The sequence below is a fragment of the Cyanistes caeruleus genome, chromosome 3 (genome assembly GCF_971803275.1).
Source record: "Cyanistes caeruleus chromosome 3, bCyaCae1.hap1.1, whole genome shotgun sequence".
Classification (NCBI taxonomy): domain Eukaryota; kingdom Metazoa; phylum Chordata; class Aves; order Passeriformes; family Paridae; genus Cyanistes; species Cyanistes caeruleus.
In genome coordinates, this window is record NC_141703.1 from 104,841,706 (window position 1) to 104,862,906 (window position 21,201).

The window sequence follows — 21,201 nt, forward strand, 5'->3', positions numbered from 1 at the left end:
TAATGCATCTATCCACAGCATTTTCCTTCCCTTTTAGCTGCCATTATCTCAATCCACAAGTGTCTTGCTTTCCCTCTACTTGCTCCCCGTCCTCTGGGAGAGCGTGGTGAGCAAGCAGCTGGATTTGGCTGTCATTTGGGGCCAACCTACCACTGTTTAAAGATTGAATTTTATTTCCTAAATTTGTTTAGACAATATTTGTTATATTTGCTAAATATAGTGATTTAGAAGTCTGAGGTTATAGCTGAAAAGGTGTAATCTACTTCCTCTATATTTCTTATTTACTTCTTCTTCTGCTATTTTCACAAATTTTCTTTCTTACAGTAAACACTGAGAACTGCCTGGGAGTTTTTGTTTGTTTCACCTATGGTGCTGCCAGACACTCTGATTTCTGTGCTTCTGTGTAGTGCTGTTTGATATGGGAAAACATGGAGTAAATAAATTATATTCTGCAAAGAAGCTCTCAGAAGGTCACAGCAGTCCCTTTGCCATTCCAAGTTCTGAGAGGTGGTTGCTTATCATTAATCCATGCTCCATTAGTAGAATCAACAGAGATCTCTATAAAAACAGGATACTCCAAAGTAGTGTTTGCAACTTTACTGTTTCAGAAAGTCTCCCTCTTTTTAAGATAGAAAGGGTAAAATAATGCTGGAGAAAGATCCTGTGAAATGAATATTCCTTGAAAGGCAAGATTCTACCACCACTAACAGCAAGGGCCAATAAAACCTCTTGCTGGACCTATGCCTTCAGCCTAAAGTACTAGGAAAGAGTGTCCTAATTTGTGCCAGCTTTGGGTGTAAATATGTGGAACAGAAAAGGTGAGAGAAAAATCACTGAGGGCTGCTTAAGAAAAAGGGATCCGTAAGTTGGCACAGATATTGCAGTGTTTGTGTTCTGTCACCAGGCCCAAGAACATTAAATCCCATTTTGGCTGCAGAAGTTGCAGAATTGTGTTTTGTTATCTAATGGGACAGATAACTGGATGGCTTCTGAATGAAAAGAGAAAAGATTCACTTTGTAAATGGAGTTGATGAACTGTTTTGGATAAAAAAAAGAGTCATTTTATTAGCTACAGGTGTAATAGTAACAAGGTAGAAAAATTACCTTAAAATACACATGACAAATTAAGTAAGGAATTGTGAAACATGTTTGGAGAGCAAACAAAAAGCAAAGATATAAGGGAAAAGATTGTTTTTTTTCTGGGGGAGGGAAAGACACACACATGGGAGACGATGTTGGGGCAGGGGAGCTCCAAATATTCTCTTAACAGAAGATGCTCCCTCACATTATATGTATATATTTATATGTGTATAAAAGTATATATAATTGTGCTATAAATATATCAGGAGAAACTAGAGTTAGGACACTTAGATGTGTGTCCATAAATTTGAATTTTGTGTGAAGTTTTTCATTATTAATGACGAAAATTCCTTATACAAAGAGAGTCAGTAATATGATGTTCAGTTATCAGTGTGATAACCATTGAAAAGGTGGTGACATGTTGGTGATCAAACAAAAAAAAAGTGCAATATTTGCAGTAAAATATTTACTTTCTAAACATGGGAAAACAAACCAAAAATCCCAAACTTCTAAATACATAAAAAGAAAAATACGTCCTGTAAAGCACCAATATAAGAATTGTTCTTTTGTGTTTGGGATATATCAGGTGTTTATAAACCAGAATGAAACTGGATTTTCTGTAGAAGTTGTTTGTTTTCAAGCATTGGGTGGCTGAACTGGTTTTTAAAATGCCAGCTAGCAAAAGGGAAATAAAGGGGCAATTATAAACATACCCCTAAATCTTGGAGTGCCTGTACTTGTTCACCTGATTCTTTTTGTTGACATATGTAGGAGAGATACTGCTTGTGAGAAAGTTCATGCAAATTCCAAAAGCCTTCCACTTTTGAGCATATTTATTTTGAGCTTATTTACTCAATAGGGGGTTAGAAAAAGTAGGATTAGAATGTTTCTTCACAGAGCTTGATCTGTTTTCTTGTCCATGGTTATTTGGGAAGAGTTTTCCAAACTAGTTGAAGCTTCCAAAGAATGTCATTGACAAATCACAAAGATGTAATTTGGAGATTTCTAAACCAAGATATTACAATGAGTTTTTGATATTTATCATACTACTTTAAATTTTGAGAGCTTCACTGCAAAATTAATATTCATTGGCTGATACTTGGAACTTTACAGAAGGTTTTTTTAGGATGTTTGGATCAAGTTTTAAATATTGATATTGTGTACTTATAATTCCCTAGACATTCATAACTGGTGTGGTTCAGGGAGTCTTTGTGACCAGTGTCAACAGAGAACATAGTGGCTGCAGGATAAAATTCACAACTTCAAAGTTATAATGCCTGTTCTGCTTATAGTAGAAATTCCTCCCTTCTCAAAATATTACTTTAAGACTGCTTCAGATGGGTGAATTTATTTACAAATGTAGTCTGATTTCACAGATTGTAGCAATTTTATTCTAATCTAAGAACTATTTGACTCATGGTTCTTGAAGGCATCTGGACCCTGTTGTCATTTAAGAGCTTTTTTATAGCTGTTGTTTTAGCTTAACACTGTTAAAAATGATGTGTTTTTTCTAATTGCTCATTTTTAAAGCTTTTAAATGTATCTTTTAATGTTGCCTTGGATGGTCATTATCATCTATCAATAGAAAGCTTTAGACTTTGGAGAGCCTGTGGTTATCAACCCTTCTATGCAAAAGCAAAGTTTACTTGCTTCTAATGAGCCACTGGTTTCTGCAGTGGTACCAGGGAAGCTGCAAAGCTTCCCTTTGCCTGGCTGATACAGAGCCATGGCCTGCTCCCCAGGCTGTGATAATGTGCCCCTTGTAAAACAAATTACTGTGCTGTCTGTAAGCAAGGTCTGCTTTTTTACCTTCCATCCTTGACCTGAAAAAGAGCTAAAAGATGATTTTGGAGTCAGGCGTGTACTTATGCTTTGCTTTGTTAAATTCCAGAGTGATTGGGAAAGAGTCCCAAGGGAAGGGCTGTTGTGCTTGAGCTCGTCTGGATAAAGAGAGGGGGTTTTTTTTGTGGGTTTTGGGGTTTTATTGTGAGTTTGTTTTTGTTTTTGTTTTTTGTCTTGATGCTTTTTTTTTCTTTCATATGCTGTGTACATATTTTAGAATAATTTGGATTAGAAGGAACCTCTGGAAGTCGCCTGGTTCTTGCAGGTGTGTGTGTATTGTGTAAATATAGATGTGGCATGTATCTACATACAGCATATAAACACAGAGACATATGCACACATACACAAAAATGCTGTCCTTTTTGCTTTTCATAGCTGGAAGTGTTCCTATTCTCTCCCTATCCTCTTCACTTCTTAAAGTCATTTTTAAAATCTCATTATTTGGAGTTGGCGAACATTAATGAAACTCACACTTGAATTGGAGCAGCTATTCTAGTTGCAAGACCTAGAGCTTTTTTTGAGAAAGAACCTACAAGTGAAGATGGTTTGGGTTTGCTTGGTTTTTTTGTGTGGTTTTTTTTGTGTGGGTGTTGATGCAAATTAGGTAAATAATTGTCTGATATCTTCTTTCAGGGAGCATAGCTGTGGTAGATATTTTATTTCTTGACTTGAACTCTAAACCACACTGCTTTGCAATAAACAAATCGATGTAACTTTCTCATTGAAGCAGTGACTTGTATTCATAATACCACTTTTCACCTGGGGAAAAAAAGATTAATCATTTGCCTGTGAATCTATATTCCAGTTTTCAGGCCTATTGTGCTCAGTCCTGCTCTCTTGACTGCATCCCTAACATGCTGTTCCAGCTCAGGCAGTGTGCTGGAAATAAATTTTGAAGAGTGGTAAGGCTGCAAAAAAAGTGAAATGTGACACTTGAATGCTGGTATGTGAGGAGAAACCAATTGAAGAAAAGTGAATTAGAACAAAATTGCGTTAAGCCTTTATGTTAATTTTGGAATGCTTCCCCTGAAATAATTTTATACAAGGAATAGGGTGCTTGTACTGTGGCAGTGGATTATTATCCACATTAAAAATAAAGGTGTTTGTTGTTTTTTTTCCAGTGTTTCTTTAGTATTAAAGTTGATTACACCTTGTTTAGCAAAGTCACAGTTTCATACACGAGAAACTTAATGAAATCAACCTTCCAATAAGATTTGGTCAATGTTTTTAATGATAGTTATTGATCTCTCTTGTCAGCATTTCCTGCTCTCCCTCTTGGCAGACACACTCTATAGGAAAGGTGACTTATCTGCAGGCACATGTCCTGGGGAAGTTAGGATATGTTGTTTAATGGATTAATTTTGTTCAAGGAAAAGCTTTCAGAGGACCTTGTCATAGCTGACACAGCTTTGAACAAAAAACTTACCTTGGAAATAGTCCTATCACTGTGTCTCTTCACATCTGCCAAGTCTCAGAGGAGGGGGAGAGACTGTAAAGTATAAATTTTCAAAATGTCGTCCTTGCCATGTCACTTTGCATAGAGGAATGCACATTGAATAATCAGCCTGGTGCCAGTGTAACAGCCTATACTCCAATTGAGTTTTCTCATTATCTTGACTTTTTTTCCACATTATCTTTTGTTTGAACTAAGATGTGACTGACTGGATCTCTACTTGGGATCTCGGCTTATCGTCAGTCAATTCTGTGCCTAAAAGGGTGGTGAAAGCAACAGACTTATTCATTACATCAAACAAATGTGTGCAATAAGTGTTTCTGATAAGTACTTCACTCGTGAAACGAGGCATATGAAGAAGTGGGAAAATGAACAGTGACTGTCCTTCAGTAGATTTAACTAAGTAGCTGTGAGACTGGCTTTGTGGAGTCTGTGTAAGTCAAAAAAGGAGCTGGAGCCTGGCTATGTGACAGATCTGATGTAGCCAAAAGAGATTCTGCAGACACTTCTGTAGCTGTCCATCCATTTAAAACATGATGTTCTTTTAATTGGGATTTCAATACCTTAATTTCAGTTTGTTTTTTCTTTTTTTTTCTTAATTGGTGCAGTGAAAATAACCCAAGATTCTAGCATAAAAGAAGGTTCTTTGGCATTAAATATAACTTTGGAGCTGTCCACTGTGTAGAATCAGATGTACACAGGCCCTCTTCTTCTTGCATCTGTAGTTTCCTGTTGTAGGAGATTCATTTTTCCCTATCACAGTTTTGCTGTTTGTCTTCTTGATAAACAGTCCTTTTGCATCGTCTCGGGGAGAACATGTGTTGTTGGCAAACTCTTGGAGGAAATGCATTCAAAATGCTATCAAAGGCATGAAACAACTAATAACTCATATTATTAGAATATGAGGAAGAGCAGTTGAGGGAGCTGGGGGAGTTTAGCCTGGAGAAAAGGAGTCTCAGGGGTGGCTTTATCTTACAGCTTCCCTAAAGGAGGGTGTAGCCATGTGGGAGTCAGTTCTCCCAGGTAACCAGCGACAGGACAAGAATACACAGTCTTATGTGCCAGGGGAGGTTCAGGCTGGACAGCAGGAGACATTTCTTTAGAGGAGGGGTTATTAAACATTGTAATGGGCTGCCCAGGGAGATGGTAGAGTCACCATCCCTCAAGATGTTGAAGAAGTAACTGAATGTGGCACCATGGTCGTCTAGTTGACAGGGTGGGGCTGGTAAAATGTTTGTCTCAATTATCCTGGAAGTCCTTTAAACCTAAAGGATTTTGTGACTCTGTGATATGAGTTTGTCTTTCAATTTCCATTGTTACAAGAACTTCTCTTGCTCTTGTTAACAATACTTCAAATTCTTTATGAACTTAATATACAATACTCCTGTTCAGCATGACCTGTTAGAACTCTTGAACTGGAAATATTCCAAATGTATAACACAGAGTAAAACATCACATCCCATTTTAAACATCCTTTTCACAACTATATTATGAGAACAGTAGGGGAAATTGGAGAGTAGGTGGCAGCTCTGTACTAAGGATGATCTGTGGTCTCCATAGTGTTAAATGGCTGTTGGTCCTGTTACTGAAAATCTAGTCCCAGCTTTCTGTTTTATCCAAGTATATCAAAGCTGTGTTTGGAATGTTAAAGGAATAAAAACGAGAACCTTCAGGAAGGATATAAGGAGTAGCTGTCTTAGAGATCAGCTGAGGAAGAACTTTTCTCTGTATATAGGAAGTCAGGCAGGTGAAAGTTGGAAAAGAATTAGAGATGCAAATAGGGAAAAATGGAATGTCAGTAAGAAGTGATGACAGGTGCTGACAACATCAGAGGGGAAGAGGAAATTTCAAGGAGGTTCTTGAAGGTAGTTCAGAAATCTGTATTATGAAATACCATCTCAGAGTGTTAACATGTAAACTGATGAAATATTGTTTCTTCTTTAAAATCGCTCAGTGGTTACAATACAATTGCTGTCCTCTCTCTTAACCACCACTGGCCCAGGAGCCATGAATGTTCTGTTGATTGGAGAAATATAGAGAAAATGTCTCTATTTAGCCTGTACTGTTGCTTTTCTGGTATGACAGACCATTAGCTTTGTAGATGCTTATTTAGAGAGAAGGCTTAATAGATTAAATCAGTGTTTGGTCTTTATGTGAAATAAATTAAAATTGGATGAGTGTGAAGTGCAATAAATGAAAGTCTCTTCCTAGAAATTTGAAAGATAGTGGACTAGGAGGACTAGAAAGTGAATTGTCAAATGCCTTTTTCTATGATGATCTGTATATGTTACACAGGCAGCACATGACCTAATTGAAGCTTTCCAGACCTTCCCACCTGCAGGGAGCCTGCAAGAAAGACGGAGAGAGACTTTTTACAAGAGCATGGAGTGACAGGACAAGGGGGAATGGCTTTAAACTGACAGAGAGTGGATTTGGATTAGATATTAGGAAGAAATTCTTAACTGTGAGGGTGGTGATGCCCTGGAACAGGTTACCTGGAGAAGCTGTGGATGCCCCATCTCTGGAAGTTTGGACACAGCTCTAAGCATCCTGGTCAAATCATAGCAGGGAATTAGATGATCTTTATGGACCCAGACCATTCTGTGGTTCCTCTTAGGATATGGCTTGCATAATGACTCTGAGAAAATGCAGTAAGAAAGAATAGAGCATTGACTCTTTGCTTTAGTCTCCTTTCCTCATTGCTTCTGTGTGTCTACAGCAAATCTATTTCATTTATTAATAAAATTCTTGCATCTGATTAACTTTTTAGGGTCATTTGACTATAGGATCAACCAGGCTAAACTTATAATAGTAGGCATTCTGTTTATATGCTACTAGTGATGCTGTAATTATATGGTACACCGGATCCCTGAGGAGACCTGCGAGGAAGTCTGAGCATATAAAAGCAGATCTGTGAGATTGGGTGGTAGTTGTGGGAGACAACCTGACTGTTGGCACCCTGATGTTGAGGTGGTCAAAATGAGTGGGTGATCGTTGTTTTTTACACTTCCCAAAAGAGCAGTCTTGGAGGTGATTCTCAGGGTATGTCTTGTCCAACACATCTGAATTAAGTTAAAGTAGGGGACTGGAAGAACAGAGTGTTGACAGCTGAAGTACAATATGAAGGCTATTTTTTTTGTCTGCTTTGTCAATGTTCCTCACTTTTCTTACTTTCTTTCCCAACTTTGATTAGGAATATGCAAGTACATAAATTAATAAGCTAGGAAGGAGAGTGTAAGAAGAATTGGTGAATTTATTTCAATATGTGTGCTGGACAGGGACAGCACATATATAACTGGAGCCTTCTATTGCTTTTTTGTGACAAAGTGTCCCCCAGCAGTCTTCTCTTGCTTGGTTCCAGTGTGAGGGTGGGCTTCTTGTGTTCAGTGTCCTGACCTCAAAGGATATTAGCAATGACTGCTGCAGAAATGATTCATGTAAAGGTAGGTATGAATGCAAGTGTTCTTTACCTGTAAAGTGACACATCTATAGTGTCACCAGTTATGAGAACTACAGTGTTTCCCATCAGTCAGCATTTCTCAGGCCAGCAATTATCAGTAGTTAGCAGGCTCTGATGTCTGAAAATGAAAGCTGTGTTTGTTGAAGTGACAAAACATTTTATTGCAGTATCTTAGGCAATGTAAGTTGATAACTCAGTGTTCAATTTAAAGTGATGATTAATTTAATCATGCATAAATATGCCACAGCACGCTATTAAGCTGGACATGAGCTGGCCATGAGCCCTGGCAGCCTGGAAAGCCAAACATGTCCTGGGCTGCATCCAGAGCCCCGTGGGCAGCAGGGCAGGGAGGGGATTCTGCCCCTCTGCCCCTCTCTGCTCAGACCCCACCTGCAGGGCTGCATCCAGCCCTGGGCTCCCAGCACAGGAAGGACAGGGAGCTGCTGGAGCCGGGCCAGAGGAGACACCAAGGTGATCAGAGGGATGGAGCAGCTCTGCCGTGAGGAAAGGCTGAGAGGATGGGGATTCTTCTGACTGGGGAAGAGAAGGCTTTGAGGAGATCTAACTGTGGCCTTGCAGTACCTGAAGGGAGTTTTCCTGGAGGAAAGATGGAGAGAGATGTTTTACAAGAGCCTGAATTGACAAAACAAGGGGGTATGATTTAAACTGAGAATAGGTTTAGATTAGATATTGGGAAGAAATTCTTGACTTGAGGGTGGTGAGGCACTGGAACCCTCCTGTGGAATAGCTCCAACAATTCTAATATTTTAGGAATTTTGGTCTTGCCCACCAGCATGTAATAGCTCATGTGAAGTCATTGCAGTCTATTATAGTAAAGACTTAAGCGCTCCTAAACTCAGCAGTTGCTCATATGCTCTTGGCATGCACCAGATGGAAATCCTGGGGGAGGAATGGAAAAGGGAGCTCTATGGGTAACCCAGGATACACATATCTGCCTGCTTTAGGTCATGCTTACATCTTGCTCTGCAGTAAAAGTATCCTCGCCCTGACAGCTCATGGGGTTAACAGAATTGCTGTTCCGTCTAAATGAAGTTGCCCTTGTGAGAGAAGTTGGGGGGGACCACAGTGAAGGAATCAAAACTAGAATCAAAAACCACTTGTGTCTGTCTCTTTCTGATATGTAGGCAGTGTCTAGAGACAGGCAATGAAGCCAAGTTTCTGGTTTTGTTTCTTTATTTTCCTGATTTATTTCTAAATCAGCTTAACCTTAGGGAATACCTGTTGGTGCTCAGTTCACTTTGGAAAGAGGGAGCTTGATGTGCTCTGTGAATGATCTTGTGTGTGTTTTGCTTCCTCCCTTCTCTAAGTGCTTGATGAGGGGAATTCCTTGTAGCCCTGGAGAGCTGAAGGTGAGCCCAGCCATCACAGTAATGTGTGGTCTGATTGTCCTTGGAACACCTCCTGAGCTTTTTCCTTGCACATTGGCATGGTCCCTGCTGCTCATATCTCAACCTTCTCTTCTGCACAAATTGCTTAATTAGGATAGAGTGAGTAAGCACTAATTTTATGATAAACATCAGTACTGAAGAGGAAGAATGAGTGCTATTGTGACCTGAGGAGGGGTTTTTAATTGGGTTGTATAAGGTACAAGGTTAACTTTTTTATGGGAGAGAGCTTTTTGCACAGCTTTAAACATGGCCTGTAAGTCTGGGTAGGATATACTTCCAGGAGTTCTGAACGCTATCAACAAACCTTTGTGTGCAAGAAAACTGATATTTTGGATTTGTGTTTTGCATTTCTTGCTACTAATTTTGTTACCCTGTGTTAAATAATTATCATAATTCAGTTGTATCTGTTCTCTGCCTTAAGTCCCTCTCACTTTGTAGAAACATCTTAGCTTTCCTTTTCTTCCTGATACTGTTAATAGAAATTTCTAAACACAGCTAGTGGGGTTTCATTTGCTTTTTGAGAATAAGTGATAAATTAAGTTGGTAGCCTTGTGTCTGGAGTATTATAAATGATTCTAATCAGAGTATGAAGTTGACTTTTTAGTACCATGTGCTGTCAGATGTTTATCTTTTACTTTAATGGTGATTTCAGTCTTTTTTGATGTTGTGTATGGGGTCATGGACTAGGGTTATTTTTTAACTGGAGATTCTCCTATTAGTTCTGGGTTGGGTTTTTTTTTGTTGTTGCTTTTTTATTTTGTTTTGGTTTTTTTGTTTGTAGAAGTGAGAATAAAATATATCTTCCAAATGTCCTGTAAGTTTATCTGTGCTTAGCTACAGAATATGGGTTTTTTTCATGTACAGGCATTGCAGATTATGGATTTCTTTGTTCTTCTGGTAATAGAATCTGGAAGCCTCTGAAAGAGCCAATTTGTGCAACAGCAATGTAACACTTAACTGTGGTGGCATGCCTTAGTTTAATGACCTGAGTGTTAGTAAAACAGGAGTCCAAAGGTGGATTCACTCTGCTGAATGGATCCTTATGCTTTTCCTCATAACTTTTGTAGTAAATGAGGCAGTGAAAATATTTTAAAGTAGGTAGAGCCTAGAATATAATTAGGACATTGATGTTAAATTGCTTTTCTACAGCTCAGCAAAACTGCTGATCAGAAAATTGAGACAAATGTTTCGCTAACCTGCAGAAGCTGGTTTACCTTATATTTAAGAAGTGCAGACCAATTGGAGCAGCATGGCACCTCCACTCAAAGGATTTTCAGGATCCATGCTAAAAAAGATTATTTTTGAGACACAATGAAGAGGCAAAAAGTGCTGTGACTGTTGCATAAACATTTTTCCAGGCTCATATAGTCTAATTAGATATTCAGGAGTGAGAGTGTCTGTACCATTAATGCCAAGGAAGTGTTCAAGCTAAAGTTGTATTTGAGTGCTGAGCAACCTGGTCTAGTGGAAGGTGTCCCTGTCCATGGTAGGGGGTTGGAATGAGATGAGTTTTAAACTCCCTTCCAACCCAGGCCATTTTATGATGCTCTGCCTATATTGTATTTGTGTGTGTGTGTCTGTACATGGAATCCTGAAACTGAAAATTTCTAAAGTGAGCTGACATTTGAGATTTCCCTTTTGGCTTTCTTTTTTTGCCTTCTCTTTCTCTACTGGGACTGTTTGTGGAAAAGGGATAAAGCATACATGTTAAACTTCAAAGAACTGTTAACTAATGGGGATGGTAAGATACTGTGGTTTTGGATGTCCTCCTATTGAATCTGGCAGATGAAAGGATGAGAAAGTAGTAGCTATGAGAGGAATCTGGAAGCACATAGTGATCTAGAAGTAAATGTAAATAGGAAGATTATCAGAAAAAAAGAAATAAAGATTGTCATCCTTGTATATGTAAGGGATCCTCCTCTAAGCACAGTCTGCATCTGGTATGGGTTTGATAACACTATAAAGGGTTATCTCTGTTAGTCCATCTCAGGTTTTTAAGTAGGGGAGTGTCTGATTCAGCCTCTGATATCAGACAAAGCAATTTCAAATGTTGTATCAGTTTGTTTGTTGTTTTTGTAACATTAAAGGAGTAAGTTGCGAGAGCCCTTTGTGATGCCTAAGGCACAAATAAATTGTGCTCTGTTCTTTTCTTTAGGATCCCGTCTCCGCCAAGAGGACTTTCCACCACGGATTGTTGAGCATCCTTCAGATGTGATAGTGTCTAAAGGAGAGCCAACTACTCTGAACTGCAAGGCAGAGGGACGGCCAACCCCCACCATCGAGTGGTACAAGGATGGCGAGCGGGTGGAAACGGACAAGGACGACCCGCGCTCCCACCGGATGCTGCTGCCCAGCGGATCTTTATTTTTCTTACGCATCGTGCACGGGCGCAGGAGTAAACCTGACGAGGGAAGCTATGTTTGCGTAGCAAGGAACTACCTTGGAGAAGCTGTGAGTCGCAATGCGTCTCTGGAAGTGGCATGTGAGTAGTTTTATTGGTTTGGTATTCTGTGAAACTTCATGTGGCTTTTATGCTGTCACCCAGAATCCTGGATAACAAACGAGGTGACAAACGGGGATAAGTACAGCATTTTGTCATTAGCTGTTGCTCTTAGTCAAGGCATTTTCATATGTGTTTGTTCAGTAGCAGTGACCATACAGAATAAGTGATTTATACTGAAATGAGGTTCTAGCCAGAGTATAATCATGATTGGCACAAACTTGGACAGAGGATAATCTTCCCCTGAAGAATAATCTAATTTTTAAATGATGTCTAGAGTTGGTTATACTGGAACTAATATGGAAAAATACCTATCATTTAATCTAAGGTGCGCTGTCTGTTTCTCTTTATCTCATCATCTGTTACCTCAACAGAAGCAGACAGCATCTTGGTGACTCATGTTCTGTACTGCTGGAAACCTCAATATATGCTCCTCGATCATAAATTTGACCCAGGCCTCATTCATTATGTGGATGGCAAGTGAAATTGTTGGCCATTTCTCATATCATCCAGAGTGGTCGTGGTCTTGATCGATTCTCTTTGTCTTAACAGAGAAGTCAACAGGGCTCTTTCAGAGCCCACCTGGCATGAGTAGTCTGCTTCCAGCAGAGTTAGCAGATACATTCATTATATTCTCAGCAAACAATCAGACATAAAATATAATCAGTTGTGCATGTTGGGGTTTTTTTTGCTGCTTAGTTATATATGTTGAATCAACACTGATCTTTTCATTCAGAATGTGCATCTTCACATAGACCTGTATATTAATAGATTTATGAGTGCTCTCTTCTTGCTGGGCTTTAGTTTTTCATCCACAGCTCTTCATCTGACAGTAGTTTCCCTAAAAGTGTGTTTCAAGTAGGGCTTTAGAACAAATTTGTACTTCTTAGTTGATAAAGAATGGATTAAGTCCACAGTAAATGGTATGTTTAAAGGGGGGAGACACAGAAATATTTGTTCCTAATGCAGTCTTCAGACTTTCATACCTAATATGGTGTGATCTAAAGGCTTCTGTTTTCTCAGAAATTGCAGAAAATGCCATTTTTGAAATATGTAAATGGCAGGTAGAACAGACTTGTTCACTACATTTCACCTGTTGTAACCTAGATTCAAAACTGTGTCAAAAAATGAAAACAGTTTTGGTGCACTATCAAAGCAGAAATTAATGTGCCAGTAAATGCATCACAGAAGGTTTTTCAGTTTTGGTTGGTATTTGGGAGTTGAGGAAAAAACAGTTTAAGGAAGGCTGAAATCTGGGTGAGTATTACAAGATAAATTTATTGGATTATTTGTGTCTTTCTACATCTGTTTTAACTGATGAGAAATCCTAAGAGAGATACATAAACACTTGAAATTTTTGTTCTAATCCTGTTGAGATTCAGGATCTCCTATTGAAGTTCAAAGGATTGTTCCAGTTGTACCTTGAGTCATCGAATTGAAGTGACTGATTATTTTAAAATTTAAATATGCTCAATGTCTTGTCAGTTTTCACTGATCCCTCGTTCATTGACTATTGTGAGACTCTTGTTACACCATCTCCGGTCTCTGGAGTTTGTTCAACCACTGTAGCTGGTGTCAGGTCAGGCATGAATCATATGTGAGATAGTAGCAAACTTTAATAAAGCTGTTCTCCTTTGTCAGCTATTTTAGGGCAGGAGCAATGTGAATGTGAAAGTGAGATATGAAACCATAGCTGAAGTTTTTGCAATAACATTGTGCTTTTACTGTTTTGATAGCTTTGAAATTTAACTGCCTGAATCCCCCAGTTAAAGGGTTTAGCAGTCTAAAACAGGCTCTCCTATTTCACTTCAACAGTGCTTTATCTTTCCTTGAGCAGTACCATGGCTGCAATTACAGAAAGGTCTTCATCAAAGAAAAACATGTAATACATACATTGCTTGTTTATTTAATTTTAGAGATTCTGCTGTGATTTTTAAAAACACATAGCAGTGCCTGGTGTGTATTAAAGGCATCCTTTGGAAGATTGCAGCAAATAGTTTTTTGATATAATTTTGATATAATTTTTGGTTGTAAATCTGGTTTTTGAGTGAGTTTCAGGGAAAAATTGGAGTCTCTTACTTGTTTTTCTGCTGTCAGCATTTCTGGGCTGAAGATGGGCAGGTCTGTAGCAGCCCATTTGCCCACTTAGGAAATGAGTCGCTGGTGACAGGCTGTTGTCAGCAGTGAGTCCCCATTCACCTGTCCTCAACTCCTGCTGGAAAACTGTTGAGTTGCCTGGATGCTGCAGCCCTGTCCTTGGGGCTGCACACGATCCGGTCTGACTTGTGCTCTCTGTCATGGTGTTGAAAACTCTTCTTTCCACACCCTGCCAAGCTGTTTTCATCACCACAAACAGGATGGTTGTCCTTTCCTGACAACAGAGTTATGGGTTATTATCTGACTGTAGGTGGCCTCAAATAGTGCCATGAGGAGCAAACTGCTGCTTTTCACAGGTTTACAGTGCTTGAGTGTGCTGCTTTAGAGTAAGAAACTGTGCTTGATTTAATTTTCTTATTAAACTGGCAGTTACTAATATACTCTTGTAACTTTTGAGTGATTTATGAAGAAATATTTATTGGGTTTGTATATGTGTTAGATGTGTTTGTGCTTGTGCATTAATGTGATAAACAGTGTTGTGATTAATTTTCTTTTTTTTTTTTTTTCACCCCCTCCATGGGTGCCTGCCACAAAACCGTGGGATTGAAAATCTTCTGATGTATCCATATTTCTGTGTAAAGACAGAATTTAAATTCACCTGGGACACAGAATGGTTCAAACCATCTTGAACAGTCATTTGACCCTTGTGTTTTATTTTTTTTGAGTGAGTTTTTTCAAGTTGCTGAAATCCCTAAGCTCTTTTTGCTTGGGTAACAGTTTACCTCTTTCCCAAGCATGAAGAATTTAGGTACCAGCCATTTTAAGGCACATAAGGTATGCTTCTAAATCCATGCCTCTTCAGAGCACTTGCATACAGTCCTAGGCAAGTATTCTTGTATTGATGTATATCCTCAGGAAAATTTTTCCATGCTAGTAAAACTGTGAAGAACTGTCATTTTGAAAGTTACTTAAAAAACATCATTAATATATTAAATGTTTTTTAAAATATTTTTGCATTTAATTTAGAATATCTTCATTCCAGAAGATATTTAAGAGGAAATAGTTGGAATTTTGAAGAAAAAGTTATTTGAAGGCACAGTTTAGGATTGATACAACTCACTCCATTTAATTGTTTTAATGCATTAAATCCTCGTGTGCTTCATGCAGATTAATTCTTCAGTCAGAGCTTCCTTAGGAGGAAAAAATAATGCAAATGCTACCAGTCAAACAAGTCTTCCAAATTGTACATGGCAAATTCTCATGTAGTGTTTTTGTTTCATGGTTAAATCATTAAAAACAGATGTTCTAGTCTTAAAACTCTATGAAGAATTGTATTCAAAAGAGTAAAATATCTTTCTTTTCATTTTCTCCATTAGAATTTTTTAGTTGAAATTGAACAAGAGTTGGCATTATTGGATATATGTTGATGTTCAAATTTTCTTGGGGGAGAATTTAGAAAGGGAAGTAGGCTGGAAAGAGTTTGATCTTTCACCAAACTGCTTTCTTATTCAAACACCAGGAGTCTTACAATAAAAGCCCATTTTTTTTTTAACAATGCACCAGTTGAGGCGATGGAAGCGACGTGGTGGAGTTGTCCAGGGGGAATATCAGGAGACACATTTGCAGTAGCGAGCGTAGCTTGGATTTCAGCTGGGAGCGCCGGGGCGCCACATGTGCGATGGGGATGGAGCGCGAGGGTCCCCACGCTGGCCAGGGCTGCCTCTGATCCAGCCGGACTCAGCGGCAGCCCCCAGGGAGAGCAGCTGGAGCTCCAGGTGTTAAATATGTGACAGCAGCTTGATCTATCGACCACTGTTATGGGGGCTTTGGCCTAAATGAAAATTCATGAAAAATTGATGAAGTCCCCAGATTATTTTTTTCCCTTTTCCTTTTGCAGTGCTGTGCCAGTGCAGCGAGGAGAGATTAAATGAGGTGTTGAACGCTTTAGTGGCGAGGAGGTTGTGGTTCAGAGGTCAGGGGGGAGGGGAAATAACACCCATTTTCTACCTTGCTTTCCTTTAAAAGAAAACATGAAGCTTTTCAGATTAGTTGGGATTTGCTGCCATTTTAATATAATAATAAAGCTCAGGAATATTCACAAATGGGATTTTTTCCTGCATGGGTTGGCAAAGGCTGGGAGCATGTGGGTGGGTGCAGAAAACAGTGTAAGCCTCTGAGTCATAATTCAGTTGGAGAACCAGAAATAGATTGAATTTTGTAATGGCAGTATAAATTTGGGCTTCCATCTTTCTGAGTCTCTGCTTGAACTGAAGTCATTTGGAGAAAGAAGAGGTCTTGCATTATTTATATGCCACAGATTGCTTGGATAGCAGGCTTTGGAACACTCTCTAAACATAATGATCCTGTTTGTGTTAGATTCAACACTGAATTATGTTTTTATCTGTAACAAGAGAGGTAATAGTAGTACACTGAGTTTAGTGTGAAGTCAGAGGTGTTCTGCAAAGCAAGCCTAAGTCAGATCTTAAACATGGGAGACAGTAATTTTACAAATAAACCAGATATATTTAAATGTTCAGTGAATAAAGGCTGAGTGATATAAAATATATGCTCTGCAATCACCTCTGCATCATAATGCTGATGGCTATTTGCTGGAGCATGTGCAGTAGGCTGCAATATGTTCATAATAATGGAGTTAATAATTTTCTTTGAGATATTCAGAGTGAAAGAAGAGCACAGTGTATGTGACTGTAAAATGGGTAGATGATTTTTTTTCCATCTAGTTTCTGTTTAATGTGTGATAGTAACACATTATTAACTTTGTTATTGGTAATTTTAAAGTCTGATTTACTAGAGGTTACTTTCACTTGTGGAGAGTGTGTGCTGTTACTTATACCCCTCTCACCCTCATCCTTCTAAACAGAGTATGAAAGGCTTTCTGTCTAAGTTGGCACTCTTCTGCTCTCATCATGACAGAATAATTATTGTAGAAATTGGAATGCTGGAGACTGCGGTCTGCTCTATGAGCAATATCAGGATGCTGAAAAGCATCATGCTTTTTCTCTAAGAATAAATTTAACAAATCATGGCTATTATCACAGCATGCTTAAAGAAAATTAAATTCCTCTTGTAGAAGAGAACAAATAAAATTGTATCTGATTACATTATCTGGGAAAAAGTAGATTTTGTAAGACGGTGTGAGTACCTTAAACCTTCTCTGTACTTTTGAAGCTTGCAATAACCAATTTATATAGACTTTTCTGTGAATTAGGATGTAGCCAGTAGGAAAACCATTGTCTGAAAACATTACATAAAATGGCATTTCTTTTTAGGGCAGTAACTCTTAGTTATTATTAGAAATTAGAGGTTGCTAAATATAGATGAGTAATAACACATCAGATCAATCAAGACCTGACTTGATATCTCATTGCAAAATTTTCTTTTGAGTAAAAAAAGAGTTCTGATTATTTACTTTATTAGTATCAATAATAATCAGTATCAATTAGTATAAATATAATCAGCTTTTAGTTGATTTATTTTAGTTGATTTTAGTTGATTATTTTTATTTCTTCTGAATTCACCTGAGACAAGAAACCTACATATTTGAGAGGGTGTGATCTTTGTATCAGTATCCAGAATTAACTAGAATTTTTATGAGAGGTGCTCTTCATTAGGATAACCCAAATTCTGTTGGTAACAGATTTCTCACAAACTGTTTGTTTGTGCTTCAGCATTGATGCCTTCCATGTAAGCAGAAGCAGTACTTCCCCCACCATCATCCATTAGGATTTACACAAGTCATCACATTGTTACATCTTCATCTATTACCCTTTGAACTCCACCTGGACGTGCAGATTTAAATGTTTCTGAGGCTAAAAGAGCTAAGGACTTCTTATATTTTAAGTAAATCCAAAGATATTTAAAATTCTATTGCACATAATATCAAGCTCTACAATGCCTGTAAGTTTCACCAGGCCTTGTTTTTATTCTCCTTTTTCTTGTTTTTTTTCGTACTGTGGCCTTAAAATAAATTATTTTTTTGGTAGACATTCACAGCACAATGAATGCTAGAGAAAGATAGATGCTCATACAAGACAAGCCAGAAGAGTGTTGTGAGCACTTCAACTCAGTTGGTTATGTGTGCCTAGTGAAAAATTTCCTTAACAGCTGCAAGAGCTGTTTCCACTATGTGAATTAATACTTAAGAACAGAATAAGTCTCTGCAATGTGCTCTCATGCACTGTGTTCACACAGACCAGCATCATCCCTGTCATCCTTGCAGAAGAAATAGTTGTCAGAGCCAGAAATTATTAGAGAATCTTTTTGTAGGTTATCTTATTTATCCTTGGAATTCTTCTGCCCAGGACCTACACTTTTACCCCACCTAAAAAAGAACTTCATGTTACATTTTTAGGAGGTATTAGCAGTTGATCTGATTCTGCTTCTAATAATTTCTTGCCCATTCCTCACTTGATTTTTATCACCTTTTCTTCCCCTGAACTTTGGTTTCATTTTATTTTTTAGAATCAAATGTGCTGTTTATATACTCTGAATGCTCTACCTGAGAAAATGTTGACAGCTAAGGAACAACTGAGCAACACAGAAACCTTGAAAGAAATCAGCTCCTGATTGATCTGTTAGTGGGCTCATCATCGTGTGCTGATTTTTTTTTTTGGTTGACATTTCTGATTTTTAGTTCATATGGGAAATGAAGGAGAACAAGATAACACTGAATTTTTACACCTCTTTTCTCTTTGCTTGGAGGCCAGTAAGCACTATTTGAATGTTAATGGAAATATTAGCTATTGACACGTGCTTCATTCATGTTATATTACTCTGCAATGTTAGGCTTAAAGAAGAACTCATTTGAAGCAATGCTCAGATTATGCCTTCGCAAATTTTTCATGATCTCAATTCTAACAAGGTTCATTACTGTGGTAATTAACAGCAATTATAAGGATGATATTGGTGGATATTTTACATATACATATCTTTGTCTCTCTCTATATATATTGCTATTCTGATAATCACTCTATTTTCTGAAGACTCCAAACCCTTAACCTTCTTCCTTATTTTTTCCCTTTGTTCAGACATGTACTTCTCTTGCTCTTAGAGGACTAAAATTTAATCATGGCTTTGATACTACTTAAAAAGTTCACACAGATTTTATACTTCGTATAAATTTCTAATATGTGGAATTTATGTGGGAAATGAAGTGGTGGTTTTGTTCCACTCCTCTTGCTTGAATTTTTCAAGTGGCAGTGATGTGAATGTGTACTGATACTTGGGAAATGGCTTCATTGTGATCGAGAAGGGAGGCGTACACAGTCACTTTCTGCTGTCTCATAGATCTGTTTGCCACTGTACAAAGGGATGTAGAGTTGTAAAGAACTGGGCGTCCTGGATCGCTGACTTCCTGTATTCCACGCAGCTGTACTTGGTAATTCTGTGCAGAAACATTTCAAGCTGCACTCTGAAAAGCAGCTTTTGATTGCCCTCCCCTTCATGCCCAAGCTCACTTCTTTCCATTTCTGTTGAAAGCCTGTCTTGGAACTTAGGCATTCTAATGGTGAGAAAAATCATTTTCATGTTCCCAGTGTAGACATAAACATGCTTAATTTAGGCTAGTTCTTGTGATTTTTGGAGCACCTCTCCTATGAGGAAAGGCTGAGAAAATTAAGATTGTTATCCCGGGGATGAGAAGCCTCTGGGGAGATCTTACAGCAACCTTTCAACAATTAGAAGAGTCTTATAAGCAAGATGGGGAAAGACTTTTTTGGCAGTACCTGCTGCTTTAGGACAAGGTGTAATGGTTTTAAACTGCAGGAGGGTCGATCAAGAGTAGGTATAAGGAAGAAGATTTTTGCTGTGGAGGTGGTAAAACCCTGGAACAGGCTGCTTGGAGAGGTGATGGCTGCCCCATCCCCGGAAATATTCAAGGTCAGGTTGGATGGACCGCTGAGTAACCTGGTCTAGTTGAAGATGTCCCTGCTCATTGCAGGGAGGTTGGACTAGATGGCATTTAAAAGGTTAATTTCTGCTCAAACTATTCTGTGATTCTGTGATCTGATTTTTCTGTAGTTGTTTTCTCTCCATTGTATTTACAGACCACTGTGGTGTCACTTCTCATCTCTGTTATTGCTAAGTTAAACAAGAAAAGCTCAAGAGTTTTCTTAGAAAATATTTGCTTGATCCTAGTAGTCATTCATCACCTGTTCTAGTTTGCATATGTTTTCTGAGATATGAGTGGGTAGATTGCATGTAATATTTCAAGACTTGCATGCTGTGCACAATAAACTAATGTTAATAACTGTCTTCACTGGTCCCTGATCTATCAGTCATCTTTAACTTTTTATAAGCATTTTGTAACTCTTAGTCATTTTATACTAGTCAGACACAGATCTTTCTCTTCCTTTGTAATTTTAACAGATGAGCTCTACTGTGCCATAAACTTCCCTGTGATTGGTTTGAAAGAATATGGCCTGGCATTTGCTATTATTCCACTTCAATTAGTTCTCCTATACTAATTTTCAGTGTCATCCCATTCTTCCTGTCTAATGATCCCCTGTTGGGCCCTGCTGGGTTCATTGCCTAATCTTGTATGCCAAAAGAGATGTTGGCCTTGGTGTTCAAAATTGGCAGTTCCTTAAACCACCTGCATCTTGCTGGAGGACTTCTACTAATCGGACTCAAATCTGCCTGTTGCTCTCTTTGTATGCAAAATCATTTGATGAAATAAATGAGAGGGAAACAAGTTTCTGTCAGCTTATGAAGTGATCACCAACCTAGTAAGGCTGAGCCATCTAAACATTGCTTGTGGGAAGGAAGTAGTTTCTTTCTGTTATAATCTCAAAACAATCCATACATGAGAACCTGAGGAAAAATATCCTCAGTTTAGAGGATAAATTGAACAATAATCTTGCAAAAGAAATGACATGGGCAAAGCTTGGAATTATTTTTCAGGTCATATTGTATACAATAAAATCCCCAGCTGCTGACTGTTATAACCCCACACAGATGACAGATAAAAGGGCAATAATTTTGTATTTTACCAGTGATAAATGCCAAATGGAACTTTGGGTGTGTCTAGAATGTGAGAATACCTGTGTTTTCTCCAGAGCAGCACTGTTGAGGTAGTTCCATGCCATGTCTTTTATTTCACATGGGAAGCAGTGGCATAATGACCCACTGGGGCTCACCAGCTGGTCCATCCAGTGCTATGGTCCATCTTGGATAGTAAAAAAACCACTGGTTTAGGGAGTACACGAGGTGTTTAAGCTCATGTGTTTGAAGTTTAAGCACATTAAGTTGCTCATTGAGTGGATTCGGGACAATTGTTGTTCTTGTCTGGAATTCAAAAAAGGCACAGGTAGTGGAGAACCTGGAGTAGTTGGAAGCATCT

At 38.4% G+C, this 21,201-nt stretch overlaps 1 protein-coding gene and 1 long non-coding RNA gene across 27 annotated transcripts in view; both read left to right on the forward strand.

The window, feature by feature from the left end:
* The window catches only part of ROBO2 (roundabout guidance receptor 2), a 1,015,778-nt gene that overhangs the window by 611,758 nt on the left and 382,819 nt on the right, over positions 1–21,201 (forward strand). For all 26 annotated transcript variants that reach the window (XM_086883509.1, XM_086883528.1, XM_086883511.1 and 23 more), the window contains one exon: positions 11,400–11,726. In XM_086883509.1, coding sequence (XP_086739635.1) covers positions 11,400–11,726 — 327 coding nt within the window. The remainder of the gene's footprint in view (positions 1–11,399; positions 11,727–21,201) is intronic.
* On the forward strand, positions 13,713–20,114 carry LOC147654420 (uncharacterized). Its single transcript, XR_015285196.1, has 2 exons — positions 13,713–17,294; positions 17,342–20,114. It is a non-coding gene; the product is annotated as an uncharacterized LOC147654420 (long non-coding RNA).